General features: G+C 47.4%; 3 protein-coding genes across 3 annotated transcripts; all 3 read left to right on the top strand.

Annotated features, from left to right (window-relative positions):
• Positions 1 to 5,038: 5,038 nt before the first annotated feature.
• Positions 5,039 to 8,177, top strand: LOC101776024. The gene is made up of 2 exons (XM_004977843.4): positions 5,039 to 5,608; positions 7,429 to 8,177. Exons 1-2 carry the CDS (start codon positions 5,039 to 5,041, stop codon positions 8,101 to 8,103), a joined length of 1,245 nt encoding a protein of 414 aa, XP_004977900.3. The 3' UTR covers positions 8,104 to 8,177.
• Positions 8,178 to 11,351: 3,174 nt separating this feature from the next.
• On the top strand, positions 11,352 to 11,969 carry LOC101771805 (cysteine proteinase inhibitor 10). The gene has a single exon (XM_004975270.3). The coding sequence runs from the start codon at positions 11,380 to 11,382 to the stop codon at positions 11,785 to 11,787; it is 408 nt and encodes a 135-aa protein (XP_004975327.1). The 5' UTR covers positions 11,352 to 11,379; the 3' UTR covers positions 11,788 to 11,969.
• A 4,550-nt stretch (positions 11,970 to 16,519) lies between these two features.
• On the top strand, positions 16,520 to 17,544 carry LOC111257946. Its single transcript, XM_022828501.1, has 3 exons — positions 16,520 to 16,633; positions 16,780 to 17,225; positions 17,316 to 17,544. The coding sequence occupies exons 1-3, from the start codon at positions 16,520 to 16,522 to the stop codon at positions 17,542 to 17,544; spliced, it is 789 nt and encodes a 262-aa protein (XP_022684236.1).
• Positions 17,545 to 17,682: the final 138 nt, after the last annotated feature.

Raw genomic sequence — 17,682 nt, 5'->3', positions numbered from 1 at the left:
GGTATGGCCCGGTTTGGTGACATGTGCGTATTTCTCGCTCCCGTCGCCATCGAATGTCAGCATACTTAGTGGACGTATTAGACATGTACTAGCAACAAAATCCAAGCATGTAAAAGGCTGCGCGAGCTCGACGAATCCGATCAAACTCCAAGAGATAACATTAGATAATGTCGGGAGGAGCAGCACACTGGCAAATGATAGAGTAATCAGATTCAATAGGTTAGTCCCGCCGTTTAGCCTTCACTTATGTAATGGATTTCGTAAATAGTCTACGTTTAATACTCCTAATTAGTATCCAAACATTCGATGTGACGGGTGCTAAAAATAAGCACATGTAACCAAACCAGGCCTTACTCACCGGATTTGATAACATTCACGCATGCACGAATGCTTATCCTCTCCCCATCCTCTCACTTTATCTCTTGGTCTCCGTACCCCCTCTCCTCTCTCCCGCAGTCCCTCCTCTCTCTTCCAATCTCCATGGCTTCACCTTCCTTCCCCGTCCACTCCCTTTGCTGCCGCTCCCCTCCCCACTTCGCTTGCCCCTTACTGGTAGTAAGGAGCAGCGTCGGGATGAGGTACAATGGTGGCGCGTGAGGAGCTACGGAGCCACGGTGGCGGCACAAGGAGCTGCAGGGCCACGGTGGCAGCGCAAGGAGCTATGGGGGCCGCAACGGTGGTGCGAGGAGCCGTGGGGGACGCGGTGGCACGAGGAGCTGCTTGGCCACAGCGGTGCGAGGAGCTACGGGGCCGTGGTGACACAAGGTGCAGCGGCGGCATGAGGAGTGGTGGGGCCGCGGTGGCGGTGCAGGGGGCTGCGAGGCCACGATGGTGTTGGTTAGTTGTGGGGCTGCGGCAGAGCAAGGAGCTTCGGGGCAACGATGGCATCGGTCGGCTGTGGGGTTACAACGGTGCACAAGGATCTGCGGGGCTAGGGTGGCGCGATGAGCAACAAGCAAGGCGAGCGGTGGGAGGGGCAAGATTCGGTAGGGGTAGGATTTTTTTTGTTTTTCACAAGTAGCATCACAATTGGGTGGTGGTCCGGCGGTGATGCCTGTGGGTGCTCAAAACTGCTAATGCCCAAAACCGTTGGTGATGTAGGTTTTGGCACTAGCAGTAATGATCCCTTATGTAGTAGTGGATACTACAGAACCAGCATATCCAAAGGCGATGGATAAGAGGAAGGACAAGATAGTGAGGGCATCCTTCTTTCAAGCTATCCTTCAAGGCACCCAATTTCTTGTTGCGGAGAAGACAACCACGAATGAAGTCTAGGATGCCCTCAAGACAGTGTTAAGATACAATCTAATGTGTGGTATTCTTAACAATGGCGCTAGCAGCCACATGTTTGATGAAGGAATTTGGTCAAGTGCATTTTGGTAATTGCTCAGTGGTGCATATCAGAGGGAAGGGCTCCACCCCGTTCGAGTGCAAGAATGGTGAACAACTCATGCTTTCTGAGATATACTTTATTCCAAGCTTATGCAAAATAATATTAGTCTTGGTTAGTTAACTACATGAGGCAGCTGGTAAAGAGGCCCCCACGGGCAGCTCGGCTAGGAACCCAAGCCACACGGCCGTGCCGCCGCAGGCTACCCACGTCGTTGCCGCCACCCATACGCGCCGCTAGAAGTCTGTGCGGGCGCAAGGATGGTGGTGGTGGCAGGGCTCTCCTCCCCACCTCCTCCTGCACAGTCTCTCCCTTCCCCACACCTCACCAAGATGGTGTCCGGGGCCCATCAGATTCGGTGACCTCATGCCCGGATCCGTTGCCCCCCAGCCTTTGCCAAGCGGCAGCGGCTGCTGCATAGGAGGCGTGGTGCAGGCGTCGCAAGGGCGAGGGACGGCTGCTCGGCCTTGGTGATGTCGCTCTCGTGCGCACGCGCCGTCGGTTCTGGGTGGCCCTGCTGGGGCACAGCGGCCACACTCGGCCATGACGCAGTGCTGCCGAGGATTTGCGGCAACGCTCTTGGTGATAAGCCTCCAGCGATCTAATCCAGTATATTCGAGGCCGAATCTACACGGGGATATGCCATTCCTACCAGTGCATGGGTTTGAGCAACCTTGTGCCCGAATCCCGTGACCAACACCGTTCCAGTCGAACCTCATCAGATGTGCGATAGGATGGCAGCATGGTCAGACCTCATCAGATGTGCTACAGAGTGGTAACATGGTGGATTTGCACGGTGTCAGCCATGACATGACACACGCATCTAGGACTTGCCGCGACCGGCTCCTACCCTAGCGTAGTGGACGTGAGTCACAGCGGTAGTGGATGGCTCTCGGTAATGATGGCCTGCATTCACGGGTGTGCTCGACACCATCAGCAGCTAGGTGAGGTACCTTTTGTAATTTTTTTCTTAGGCTGCTGTTGGCATGGCGTGGTGGAGGTCGGGGTGAAAACTTTGTCAGTGATGCCAGCAGGTGCCACTATATCCTAAGAGATGACCTGTTTTTACCTCCCCGTATGTTCATGTTTCGATTCTCTAGGTGTAAACCCAGCCCAATACTCGAGCTGACGATAATGGCGCTATTGGCGTCATGTTCTTCATGAAGGCACTGTCGTGGAGATCTATCTGGTGTTTCGGCATCCTCTGTTCTTGCTCAGCTACTCGTTGGTGATCTTTCTACGTTGCTTTGAGGTTAACTTTGGGGGGAATATATTGGCTGCGATTTATTAACGTGGCGTGAGGACATAAGTGAGACCGTCCGTTTGACAAGCAGAGCAATCGAGGCTTTGGATATTTTCGTCAAGAGTGGATAGATAAGCAATATTAGACATTGCTTATAATTATTCTCTTTTGATGTACTCTTCCTCCTTTTATGTATTCTTTTAATGATAAGCTATTGAGCTGAAGAATCTGTAAGAACTTAGCTGTGTGTGTTTATCGCAGAGGCCGGATGTATTTCCATTTTCTAAAAAAACTACACGAGGCAGCAAAATTGTGCTGGAAGGAGCAAAATTCTGCTGTGTGAGTCAAATTTTTTCTTTCCAAAAACCAATTCATTAACCCTATGCAGATAGCATAGTGGCTTGTGCTATATATTTGGATCGCGTTAACGTGCAACTGATCTTGCAGAGGGTGAGCGCGCAACCCTTTGTCCGTCTAATGGTGTTCGTGTGAAACAACACAACAACCGCATGCTTCTGCATGCTTTTCTTATTTGCCATGCATGACGGTTAGGTGGAGTCATGGAGACTGCCATTGTGTTTTATTTTTTTCTATTTTTTTAATGATGATAACTCACTCATTAAGTGTCCATTTTTTAATCCGTTTTTACAGCTTATATATAACGGTACTATTAATTTATATAGAGATTGTACCAACTTGTGTAGAGTTTGTGTATCAATTTGTATAAAAATAGTAGTACTATATTACGCTATGTATTAACTTACGTAGACACTATATATCGATTTATATCACCACGGTACTTCCACTTATATTATGTGTAGTTGTACGATCTACTTAGATAGAGATAATGTATCACCTCAATAAAGACAATAGACAATCTACACATTAAATGTAAACCCTAAAATCCAAAACCAAAAATTAAAATCCTAAAAAACTAGATCTAAAACCAAAACTCTAGAAACTTATATTGCATGAACTACGTAGCAACTTATATTGCATTTCTAATATCGAGGAGCAAATTAATTTATACGGAGATAAATGTAACAACTTAGGTAAAACTTATGCGCAGCTAAAATAACAACTCAAATAAAGACAATGTGGCAACTTATGTAGATATAGGTAATGGCATTAGGTTTAAAATTATTTGTGTAGAAATTTATATGTAAAGTTTGTTTGGAGCTTTGAACATAAGTTGCTACAAACTTGATACAGAAACACCTACTATACCACAATATAAGTTGCCACTACGTAAAATTAATCGAAAACATATGCATCATGGATCTTGTTTCATAGATCTTATCGTAACTAACACGCTAGTGCAATCGGATTTGAAAACGGATACTCCATATGAAAATTATCGCATTTTTAAAAGTCCAAACACAATAATAAACACTTGGGCTGTACAATCTACTTCACCCCACACGATTTTAGTAGCCTATAAATGCACCTTCAATTAGTTTTTAAGTAGCCTATAAATACACTTTAATTAGTTAAAAACCCATCTTAATCAGCCCACGATCCAACAGCTCATGCACGGGCCACGCAAGGTCGCGACCATGCGCAAGATAGCTTTTTCCTATATATTTACCCCACTTATAATATAGAAACTGAGAATATGCACTGTATGTGTTACGTATCCTCCTCGTATACTCTACCTCTCAGTTACGTCAATCCTAAGTTTCCTTCCTAAACCAATATGATCATATCCAATCTTTGGCGTTTAACATTCACTTAACATATGGTTCGTCTCGATCTAACCATAATAATACGCCGTAAATGATTCTAAAACTAGATTAACTGTGTAGTATTATTGAGTTTTATTCGCCTGAATTTTTCATAAGGGTACAAGTTACTTCACAATTTTTCAGGCCAATTTGGTTTGCACAGAGATTGACGTTCGTGCTTCTTGACGAGAAGTTGTTGATTGGGATTTGGGAACGTGATTTAGTCCCTTAATAACATATGGAAATTTCCTTATCTATTTTGGCCCCTTATCGGCCCAGCTGTATGATTAAACTGGGATTAAATACAACAATAATAAAATCATTATAAATCATACTCTCCGTTCCAAATTGTAGATTATTTTAGCTTTTCTAAATATATAAATTTTGCGATGCATCTAGACGTAACTATATCTAGGTGCATAGTAAAAATCGTGTATTTTGAAAGTCAAAATGACCTGCAATTTGAAATGTATCTCCAGTTGCATATTTGGGTCCGAATTGGCATTTACTTTGTTGAGTCAACGGCAGGCTTTTGCAACCACAAGCCACACATGTAAATTTGCAGAGGAAGCAAAGTGGAGATGTGGAGTGCGTCTCTTCACCGTCACCTCAACGGAGTAGTTGACTTGCAGGAACATATAAACATGGCTGCTGCAATATTTCGGTCCTTGTAGCTAAGCCATGAAAAACGACACAAACACGCCCATCCGGGCGTCCCAGGATGTAGGCAGGAAACTGCTCGTCGTCGTACCCATGCTTATCTTCTTCTCCTTGGGCTTCGTTCTGGGCATGACCTCCAACGCCAAGTTCCCAAACTTCTACCTCCCTTTCGTGCCACCATTGCCCACTGCCACTGTGCCATCGCCGCCTCCACTGTCGCCTCCGCCGCCGCCCCTGCAGCCTCCACCATCACCACCACCTCCGCCTGCACCGTCGGCGCCAGCACAAAACCGGCAAATGGGTTTCATGGGCTTCCTTGCGCCGAGCGATGCCATCAAGAGCAACATGACCGACGAGGAGCTGCTCTGGTGGGCGTCCATGGCGCCGAAGGTGCGGAGCACGCCGTTCCACCGCGTGCCCAAGGTTGCCTTCTTGTTCCTGGTGAGGGGCGAGATGCCGCTGCGGCCTCTGTGGGAGAAGTTCTTCCAGGGGCACGAGGGCCTCTACTCCATCTACGTGCACACGGATCCCTCCTACACCGGCTCGCCGCCCAAGGACTCGGTGTTCTACGGTCGCATGATTCCCAGCCAGGTAAGAATAATCTCCTACGCCGTTCTACCGATCGGTACATTGTATCATACTGTACTCATTAATGAGTGACCGCGTACGATCTTCACTACCGGACACAGGGACTTCGCCGAGTGCCAAAAACACTCAGCAAAGCGTTTGTGTAACACTCGGTATATGACACACGGCAAAAAAACTACCAGCAAACGCTGATTCGCCGAGTGTTTTGTGTCGGGCACTCGGCAAAGTGTTTCGCCAAGTGCCAAAAACACTCGGCAACCAATTTTTCAAAAAAAATAGAAAAAATATCCGGCCGCCACCACCACCACCGGTCGCCGGCACCACCACAGCCACCACACACTGCACCACCGGCTGCCGCCACCACCACCGCCACCACACACTGCAATGCACACACGCGCGCCACACCCCGCTGCCGCACGACCCGCCCGCGCTGGCCGCCTCGACCCGCCCCACGCCGCTACCACCGGCCGTCGCTGCCGCCCCACGCCGCCGCCACTGCCACCCCACGCACATGCCTGCCGCCGCAGAGCCTCCTCCCGTCGACCGGCCGCCGCCGAGCCCGGATCTGGCCGCCGGTGGGGAGAGGGAGGCGGAGGGACCTCACCCGGCCGCCAGATCTCGCCTGCCGGTGGGGAGGGGGAGGGGGCGGCGGGAGAAGGACGGGAGGGAGGAGGGAGAAGGAGGCCGCCGAGCTCCGGCCGGATCTGTCCGCCGCCGAGCCCCCTCCTCGAGCCGCCGCCGCCGAAGCCCCCTCCTTCGAGCCGCCGTTGCCGGAGCCCCCTCCCTCGAGCCGCCCTCGCCCGGCCGCCGGATCTCGCCCGCCGGTTGGGAGAGGGAGGGGCCCGGCCGCCGCATCTGGCCCGCCAGTGGGGAGAGGGAGGGGCCGGAGATGGAGGGATCGGGCCGGCGAGCACGAGGGAGGCGAAGGGGCGCCGGTGGCAGGGAGAGGGAGCTGGGGGAAGGAGGGGGCGCCGGTGTTGCGGAGTGGGCGGGCGCGTCTGGGCGCTAGGAGGGGGGCGCTAAAGTAGATATTTTTGTTGTTTGCCGAGTGTCCCGATCCGGACACTCGGCAAAGTTTTTTTTTCTTTTTTTCTTTTAATTTTTTTTTGCCGAGTGCGGAAAAGAAAACACTCGGCAAACTCTTTGTTTGCTGAGTGCTAAAAAGAAAACACTCGGCAAACCTTTTATTTGCCGAGTGTAATTATTTTGCTGAGTGTTTTTCACGAAACACTCGGCGAAGAGAGCTTTGCCGAGTGCCGATGGAATACACTCGGCAAACAAAAAAACACTCGGCAAATTAGAGATTTCCGGTAGTGCATCTTAAAAATTTGACATAGGAGTACAATTTAATAGAAGAGATATGAAAGCTGTATGTTGTATATGATACAGCTCGGGCATGGTATCTTATATTCTGGCATAGTTTAATGTAATTAATTGTCTTCCATATTGAAGTATTATACCATGCATTTGTTGACGGTGTATCTTCCTACTAGTATTATACTTCCTCCGTTTCAAATTTTGAATCTTTTTCTATTTTCCTAGGTTTATAATTTTTGCTATGCATCTATACATACGCTATATCTAGGTGCATGGTAAAAACTGTATGTATCAAAAAAATCAAAACGAACTACAATTTGTGACATAAGTAATACTTTTTATCCTATATAGCATCCTTGGATATCGGACTATGATACTATGGATTGGCATTAACCTAATCATATATCAAAGATAGAGCATATAAACTGGCAATGATGATCGATCTAATTAGCACTTGCATCGCCAACAATTGAGAATTGAAATGAGCTTGACACGCATGGCTGCAGAAAACGTCCTGGGGAGGCGTATCCCTGGTGTCGGCTGAGCGGCGGCTGGTGGCCAACGCGCTCCTGGACGTCGGCAACGAGCGCTTCGTGCTGCTCTCGGAGTCGTGCATCCCCATCTACAACCTCACCACCGTGCACGCCCTGCTCACCGGCTCCAACACCAGCTTCGTCGACAGCTTCGTCAACCGCGACAGCGAGGTCCGCTACAACCCCTTCTTCGGCAGCCGCGGCAACATCACGCTCGCGCAGTGGCGCAAGGGCGCGCAGTGGTTCGAGATGGACCGCGCCCTCGCGCTGGAGCTCGTCGCCGACGCCACCTACCTCCCGGCGTTCCTCGAGTTCTGCGCGCGCCGGAGGGTCTGCTTCGCGGAGGAGCACTACCTGCCGACGCTGCTGAGCATGCTGGGGTGGGAGCGGCGCAACGCCAACCGGACGCTCACGTACGCTGACTGGAGGCGCGGGGGGTCCCACCCGCGCACCCATGGCGCGCGGGACGTGACGGAGGAGCTGATCGGGGAGATCAGGGGACGACGAGGAGGCCGCGGCGCCGGCGAGCACTGCACCGGCTACCGTGACGGGGCCAGCGGCGTCTGCTATCTGTTCGCGCGCAAGTTCGCGCCGGACACGCTCGAGCCGCTGCTACGCTTGGCTCCCAAGGTTATGGGGTTTGGGTGAGGTAGTGATCAAGACTGTAGAAGTATCATTGTATTCTTCCTTGTGTCTGGTTGATGATGACGGTAATATAATGTTTAGCTGGAAATTACACTCACTGTAAGTTCGGAATCTCAGCTTCAAGAAATCAAATAAACCCGTAACAAACTTGTACAATGGCATGACTTGTAGTTGCAAGAATTGTGAATATTTAGTTGAATGAGAACGACGATAAGATTAAATTGAGCCTCAACAGGAATGGTATTTATTACTCGGTAAGCTCAATGTATAAGTTCCTTGTCTACAATGGTATTCAAAATGCTAAGAAATCTGGCATATGAAATTACCTTTATTTGAGGATCAAAATCTTTTTGTGGTATCTAAGAAGGGGTTATCCTTAATGCAACGTAGTCCGGAGAAATTGGAGTGGAAGTAAACTATATATATACATGTGGCTACAATGTTGAAATATATGTACATGTGCGTATTAGCACCTGTGTGTTTAAATAAACGTGCTAGTGTGAAACAACACCGGCAATGTCTTTATTCGTGTCGGTTCTTATTTGCACCGGTGCGAATAGACTAAACGCACCTGTGCGCTTAACTTGGCCCGGCACATAGGAGCCGGTACAAATGACGTTCTCTGCAGTAGTGTTGTCAACAATGGTATTCGAAATGCAAAGATAAGAAATCTAGCACATGAGATTACCTTTATTTGAGGGTCAAAATCTTTATGTGGTATCTCAAAAAGGGGTTATCCTTACTAAAGACAATCCCGAGAAATTGCAATGTGGAATTAAGCTGTACATGTGGCTTTTGTAGTCGTCATGAAACCATTCTAAATCTTTTTTTTTTTGTCCTTACGCTAAGTTTTCTTGGTGGGCCGTTTATATTATTGCATTTAATATAGCATGAGGATTTTATCCATTAATTCTATTTGCCCGCACAAGATATATAGAGTGAAATGACAATTACTCTGTCCCTTCATGTAATCTAGCACTAATTACTTGTTAAGCTTGTGCCGATTGTCTTGAATGTTCAAATTGAACACTTTGTTGGCTTGGATGTCTTCTTAATGTGTCTAAACCTCCTCTAGACTTGACCACTATGTAGCGAACACGGCCTTAATAAGCCATTCGTTCATGATTTTGGTGATGACAACATGATCATTGAGACTAACAAATTGGATGATCATTGAGACTAACAAATTGGTTAGAACATGTCTAGAAGAAGGTATTCTAGGTCCTAAGGAAGCAACCACAACCAAAGACAAGCAAAGAAATGAAGAAATCAAGGAAAACACACCATCAGATGTTCTGATGGACCCTAGATGAGCGTCGGAGCAAGCGTCGGATTAAATGGTACACTGCGATGAAGTCAAGCCTAAGTCAACCATCGGATGATCCGATGGTCCCTTTTTCAGTAGCGTCGGACAAATTCTGAGGGACAGGCTTGGAATATGAAGAAATTCATTAGCACCGGATGATCCGATGGTATGCCATTTGTCCTGCATTCACCATTTCTCCAAACACGCCTCTGTCCATTTCTTCGGCAATTAAGAAACACGTATTGCTCTTGCTCTGACGAAAGAAACGAAAATGATGCGGAGTTGATTGTTTGCTCTGAATCTTTTTGAAGTTTTGTTTGCACCAGCAGTACAGGAGAGGGCACTGTAGCTGTTGATGGTAGTGTCGGCGGTAGTGCCGGTTATTACTTGGCTGTTGCTTATTTGAGTTCTTGTTTTGCTTGGGGTCGTCTTCAAGCTTGATTCTGCTGCATTTTACTATGTTTCTGAGGTGGTATATGAGCTTGCTTTGTAACCTGCTTCTAAGATAAACATCACAAGTGTTGATGGTGTGCGACTTCGACGTACTGCTAGAGTAGAAACATATACGTATTAGATGAAAAAATAGGATCATCCCAAGCAGTGGCATACGCAAGACTTGGATACTTGAAATGCGAGAGGTCCTGCACCTGATCGGATCTCTTGGAAGTCTAGCTAGCACCAGAGAGCGCACAAGGAACAGGAAGGGCCCATAAGCTAGCTATCTGCAGCAGTGATCTGTCTGCTTGAGACATGCTACAGAGCTCTAGCTCTAACACGTAACAGCTTGCCAGAGGTGGCACCTGTGGGCTCCTCCCGGCGGCGCCTGTGGAAGAAAGGTGATGAACCCGGCCGGAAGAGGTGATGCTGTTAGGGTCCCCGTTCCCAAACGATATATTGTTGGCATCTGCCTCTGCAAAAGGAGCATTCGTGGACATACATCCTTCATGCGTGTTCCATCCTGCTTGCAAACTCTGCAACATGCCAACATCATCTCTCGAATGCGATGGTTTGCATAGCCTCCTTACATTTCAATCGGAGAGGTGATCGATGAGGATCTGTAGGAGAATAGGAGATGACCTGCAACTTGCATGGTTTGCGGATGAGATGGAATGGATTTCGATCGCCCGTGACGCAGGGTTCCAGGGAAGGACACCACCTCTGAATCTCGTTGCAATAGATCCTTGCAAAACAGGGGCTGGGCACATGCCGTTGCCTGCTAGATTTGGTCATTTTGTTAGGGGTGATGGTGTGGACTGTTTTGGACCTTGTTCTACTAGCAGCTACCTTAGGGTGGCTTGCAAGTAACCTCTAACAGTAGCACCCTAACCTTATCCTTATTGTCGGTTATGAATAAGACACACCTTCTCAGTCTCGTAGACCATTGACTAGGTAGGCGCTCGTATATAAGCATTGATCTTACTTGCTAGATCACTGGCCTTAATTGTCCCTAACTGAATTGCTTTGGCTCCTTAATTAAGTTCAAGGAGCTTCGGTGCATATATGTCCAAACTCGCCTTGCTCGCTGACAAGTATACGTGGATGCAAAGCAAAATTGATGGATCTAGAAAAATCAAAATAACTTACAATTTGAACCAAATGGAGTATTTGACATTTTAGATAAGCAAATCAGTTTATTTTTGAATTAGTAATGCTACATATTTCAATATTTGAGGAGGAGGTATTACGTTACAGTTCCTCTTGTACAAACAAAGCAAAGGAGCTAGATATATTCTCTTCTCCTAGCTAGGGACTGATTTTCCGCCACAACTTCCGCACACCGAAGCACTCTCTTGTCGTCATTGGTTATGCAAATGGGCCACCTTATCATATACAGTATCATTCCATGGGATGCGGATATATGTGGCATGCATTCCCATTCTTTTCTAAAGGAAAATAAAAAATCCGGCACCTTATAACCGACTCTATATATAGGCACGCCGAACCAACCCTCTCTCACCGTACCACCACAAGAAATGGCAAGAATGGTGACCATCACCTCCATCCTCCTGCTCTCCCTCCTCGTCGTTGCCACTGCGGCGGCGGATACGGCGGCGGCCGCGGTGGTGGGCGGGCGGAGGGATATCAAGGACGTGGGCTCCAACAAGTTGGTGCAGTCCCTGGGCCAGTTCGCGGTGGCCGAGCACAATCGCCACCTCCGCCGCAACGGCGGCGTGGGGACCAGCAGTGACCCCGTCACCGCCCTCCTCTCCTTCAGAGCGGTGGCCGCGGCGCAGCAGCAGGTCGTCGCCGGCGTGGCGTACTACCTCAAAGTCATCGCGCGGGACCATGGCGGTGGCGACAGGCCCTTCGACGCCGTGGTGGTCGTCAAGGCGTGGCTCAAGTCCAAGGAGCTCGTCTCCTTCACGCCTTCCCCGAAGTAGTAGCGCAATGAGCCGGCAGACCGGCGCGTAGCAGATGTATCCACTGCGTCGTTGCATGTTGGTTTTGTGTTCTACTTGTGGTGAGGTGGTTCATATTTGAGATATACACCACTATATTATGGTGAATGTGCCTACAAATTAAATAAATTTGGTTCATGTTTTCTTGGATCAGTTTGGTTCAACGCTTGGATTCGCTCACACTTTTGAGTGATGTTGAAACCGCGTAGTGTTCCATTCGGCTTGCTTATGTTGCATTGACCAAGGTTTTCAAACTGAGAAACGCTTCAATGAAATTTTCTTGCATGAACGATGTATATATAGACGCCCCCATTTATATGAGCGCACCATGACATGATAGGCGTACACTGCTGGGGAATCCGTATTTAGTAAAAATCATAAATTAGTCTGAGGGCGCATTTAGTACAAATCACAAATTATTCCAACTCTAAAGCATAAAATTTAGTATACTAACCATGTAAGAAGGGAGGATGTAGTTTCTAACCTTTAGAACACTTGAATGAGTAAAATCCTCACAAAATGGTCAAAAATCCGGCAGCACCTCCCCTAGGTCGTCGTGGAAGAAGCTCGAGATATTGGGTGGCTCGGGCAGGAGGAAGAAAACGCCGGATTTAATGGAAGTTAGTACCGGTTGGAAGTTTCACCCAGTACTACCGGTACTAAAGGTTGCCAATTAGTACCGGGTGAAGCCTCCATCCGGTACTAAAGGCCCTTAGGCACATTAGTACCGGTTGGAGGCTTCAACCGGTACTAATTGGTAACCTTTAGTACTGGGTAAAGCCTCCACCCGGTACTAAAGGCCCTTACGGGAGCCTCGTCGGGACTAGGCGTTAGGCCCGGTACTAATGCTCATATTAGTACCGGGCCAAAAACCAATCGGTACTAAGGGTCAGGACGAATGCTCGATTTTTCAGTAGTGGTAGGCTAAACAAGTTAGGTTACGAAAAGGGCATTTTACCATACCACAAATAATCATATAAGTACAAATTTTCACCAGAAAACCTTCTGCAACTACGTTGGCTGGCAGAACATTTAATTTGGTTATGCTTCGAAGGGGAAACAAGAAATGTGGGGTAAATGCTACCCACATTTGCTAGGCCCTGTTTGTATACGCTTTTCTTAGTCACGCTTGGATTATAATCTAAGCGAAGATTTTCTCGCTTCTCGCTTTTCGCTTCTCGTAGTTCAAATCGTTGAAGCGGCTTACCACATAAGCGAGAATCGGTGGAAATAAGCAAAGCGTTTGGTGGGATTCTCGCTTATTTCCACCGATAAGCCGCTTATAAGCGGATACAAACGGGGCCCTAGTTTAGGGCAAGAAAGCCTGGGAGCTTCTTGTGAAAAATACAGGTTACTCAGACGATCAGCAACAAACTTTGAGTGTAATAAAACAGACTTTTCTCTAGTCATATCGAACCAGTCATATTCTCTAGATGACAACAAAAATGAAAGGCTCAAGCCAGCTTTTCTGGGCCAAGACTGGGCCAAATTTTCAAGGGCTTTCATGTTAACATAAGAGATTCTGGATCTAAAATTTATATATATCCACAAATATATAGGATGACATTAATCTAGCCAACCAGAAGCGCCTTAGGACATCATTGAGAGCCCTCTTAGAAATCCCAGAATCATTTATATTTACATATGAGGGAGTAAGAAACTATGCCCCTAACTTAAAATTTAAACCCATCCACACTCCTCTCCCTCATTAGTTGCATCCCCATCTCCTAATTGTACCAAAAGTAATGTCCCCCTACCTTCGAGACTCGTGTTAGATCTGAAGTTAATAAAGTAAATTAAATAGTTTAAGTATTCATATTTAGTCTAAACTTAAACAAAATGTTTGATAAAATACTCTCTGTACAAATAGCTCCAAATCCATGGATTTTTATAGCTATGCCGAACATGCCTTAAATTCAATTCCCAGATGTCATTGTAGACTACATTTTCCAAGCTTCGATCCCCAGTGCACTACGAGGGCATTGCTTCCTCCACCTCGCCTGCTCAGGAAGGTGATGTTCAGCCTCCCTCTCAACTCATTCCCTCATCTAAACTCACAGTTTCCATCATCATATCCTAAATCTGTGTCATTGTCACTTCTTCATCAAGGTGAAATTTGGCGATCAATTGTAGGTTAAGGTGCCCGTATGGCAATCCCATCTTTTCTGCATCGCTAATAAATTGCATTCTACATGACATTCAGTAGTTACTAGGTAGTGTATCAAAACCCTCTAGAGAGAAGAAGAGAAGCCAACATAAAGCAAAAAACTATTCCTCCATGTATAAGAAGTAAAAAATGATTGGCGCATCTTCGAACCTCTTCGGCGAGATCGTAGTCGGTGTCACATTGCCAACCTCAGCTCGTGGAAGTCACGGGCATGGATGGGTGCCCTCTCGCAGCAACCCCGTGCTTCATCGGACCCAACTTGTGCCTAGGTGTCCTATGCTATCAGCATTCTCTCTGTTGGTCTCTGCATAGGGGTTGCTTCTTGGAGGGGTTAATAACACAGATCTTCTTTCCATGGTACCTAATCATCCACCAGATCAATGTTCTTCAAAAAAGGTACTGCCTACTAGCATGCTCATTTTACTTCAATGTTCGAGTACACAACACCCTGTGTCAAGACTCTAAAACTTCTGAAAATTATTCAAGTCTTTCTCCATTCAAGTACTCCTTCCTTTTCAAATTGTAGATCGTTTTAACTTTTTCAGGTATATGATTTTTTTATACATATAGATATATATTATATCTAGTTTCACAGTAAAATCTATGCATCTAGAAAAGTCAAAACAATCTATGATTTGTCCACTTCTACTGCATTCAGCGCTCACCCAAATGCGCAGTCCATCTGCCCAGCAGAGTCAGAAGCATCGGGATTCATTGTCCATCAACGGCACCCTCCTATTATGAATATAGTCCACTTACAAGCTTTTTTTTATGTAGAACGAGTAGTAAGAAATTAAAAGAAGAGGTAATGATAAAACACACTGCAGTCTGGATGCAGGACAATGACACAACTAATAACTAAAAGGCCCCGTTTGGATCATTGGAATTGAATTCCATTCTAATAATCATAATTTAGACACAAATTAATTAAGCTAATATAATTGTATGTGAAATATAATTGTATATTATAGTTGGTGATATGGGAGAGATACTTGTAAGATGCACTTCTACTATAGAGAAGCGAGTCTAAGAGCGTGCTATAAGAATTGAATTCCATCTAATAACCATAATCTATAGAATCAATTTCCATCTCCCACCCCATGAATTTAAGATAGGCTTATATCTAAACTTTGGAAAGTTGTGGAATGCCACATTCCAACATAAATTAACCTACTCCATTAAATAGATTCCAATTCCTTGGACCCAAACGGGGCCAAAGAGAATTCCTCGAAAAATAACTAATAGAGAAGCCACGAGGAAGTGACCGCACAACTGAGACGCTAATCAGACCCTAACAATGGCCAATTCAACCATCATCCAACAAGAATGGAAAATATTAAAATTCGGTTCACGTGGAGACCATTCAGAAGACTCGAAGTCAGAGTATCCGCGTCCCTAGCCTAGCTTTATAGCTCCACTGCCGTGCTTTATTCTAGACGAGAGTGACCCTCAAGATACTTAACAGGCTAATTGTGTCGTTATTTATTCCTCGTTTCGTTTCACCTAATAAAGCAGTGCCCACACTATTCACACATCTCGTTGGTGCAGCTTGTGTCTGCAAGCCTGGCTTCGAGTCGCCTCCAGTCCGCTTCCTTCGTAGCTTCCATAACTTTCACCCACCTCGTCTTCTCGGCTCCTTCCCCAACGATCCCACGTGCACCGGAAGAGGAACGATCTTCCATCCAGCTACAAAAGTATCGATCGTTTTTAGACCTGGAACTAAAGGAGCTTTACCGGGTCCAAAAATTAGCTTCAACAGGGGCTCTTTAGTCCCAGTTAGTAAGATCAATCGGGACTAAAGAGCCCCCTTTAGTCCTGGTTGTAATAGTTTGAAACAACGAGGAAATCTGGTGATAGCATTTTGTCCCGATTAGTAATGTTTGGTGTTAACAACCAGGACTAAAGGTCACTCATTTTGTCCCGATTAGTGTTTCCAACCGAGACTAATCTTTAGTTTCTGTTGGTTGTTCCAACCGGGATAAATTTTTATTCCCCCGATGGACTCTCTCTCCTCATTACCTTTATCACCCCACTAACTTCATCTCTCTCCCCGTTACCTTATCCACCACCGGCCTCTCTCTCCCTCCACTAGCCTGGCTGCCGGCCACCAGTGCGCGCGGCCTCCCCAGCCAGGCCCCTGGACGCCGGCTGCCGGCCACGCAGGCGCGCGAGGCCTCCTCGGCCAGCCCCTGGCCGCTGACGCATGGGCCCTCTCCAGCCGCCGGCGCGCGGCCTCCCCGGCTAGGCCCCTGGACGCCGGCCGCCAACCACGCAGGCGCGTGGGGCTCCACAGCCTGGCCACCGGTCGCGTCGGCGCACGGCCTCCCTGACCGGAAGGGGGCAGCGGCGTGAGCAGGCAGGACGGTGGTGGCCCACTATTTTTTTAATTTTTTTAACCTTTTTAGTCCCGGTTGGTACTACCAACCGGGATTAAATGTGGTCTTTAATCCTGGGTGAGGAGGACCTTTAATCTCAAAAGATTAGTTTCAGTTGAATTTTCAAGATCTATGGCTCTCCAACCGAAACTAATACCCACTTTTCCACGTCATGACCTTGGCCTGCCGCACCAATGGCTACCTCTCCATGATTTCTCGGGATGAGCCTGGAAGATACGAGATCCTAGACACACGCAATGGGCGCATGCTCTTCTATGTAACGGACGTAAGTGATCCGATTCGACTCGGCACCATGGTCTGCAGCCCTCTGCAGCGGTCACCGCCGGTGCACCTCCCGTTTCAGTGGCTTGGAACAAACTCTGGCACCGACCCCAACGTAGTCGAACAAAATTTTTCGAGTTCCTACCCGAGGATGGAGGCGATGGCCTATCCTACTTCGAGGTAAGCTTGGTAAAGCACCGTAGAGGCATAGGCAACCCCAATGTTGCCTTCGCGACCGTAGTTTCCTGCCAAGCTGGGATCGCAGGAGAACGCCAAGCAACGCCACCTGTCGTGGTCCCAAAGCGTCTGCGTCGGTCGTCTTGCTCTAAGCGGGGTTTGCTCTGCGGCGGCAAGTTCTACGTGCTATCTAAGGATGGTTACATTCTCGGGTTGGAATTGGTTGCCATGAGCTTGTTCTGCATCTGCTTACCAGATGAATTGCTGCAAGACGGCAGGGAGGCAATAGAGTACGATGATCTAAAAAATGTTTGTGTTTCTCGTGGGGAGGGCTCGAAGTTCTACCTCATCCATATCAAGGGGTTCAAGGTTTTTGTCTGGCTTCATGATGCAGAGCGCGGCAGCAATGCAAGCAATGGGTGAGGGTCGACACTATCTGTCTGCTCCAAGTGTTTGCTCCTGCTGCAGAGCATGACTTGAGTTCAGGTGGTTGCAGAATCTATCTTCAGGAAAGGTGTGGGGATCACGCCGGCCGAGTTTGCGTACTTGAGCATACTAGACACGACAGATGATTGCTCACGAACTGACTACTTGTTGGATGTTAAGAGCAGGGCCGTGGAGAAGGTGTTTGAGGAGGATTCGCACAGAACATCTCTTCTTTATCCCTTCACGATGGTTTGGCCTCCCGCCTTCCCAGAGTTGAACGAGGAAGATGACCATGGTCATGTTGAGCTGTAGTTGGTGTCGCAGCTAATTATGGATGCAAGTCCGGTAGTGCCAACCGAGAGTCTGTCATTTGTCAGTGACTCTTTATATATATAATAACCACGTAGTCGGTTTTGTTGTGAGATATATATATTAAAAGAATAGTTTAGG

The sequence above is a fragment of the Setaria italica genome, chromosome VII (assembly GCF_000263155.2).
Source record: "Setaria italica strain Yugu1 chromosome VII, Setaria_italica_v2.0, whole genome shotgun sequence".
NCBI classification, from domain to species: Eukaryota; Viridiplantae; Streptophyta; class Magnoliopsida; order Poales; family Poaceae; genus Setaria; species Setaria italica.
The sequence above is the reverse complement of the archived record's forward strand: the minus strand, read 5'-3'. Positions and strand labels throughout refer to the sequence as shown.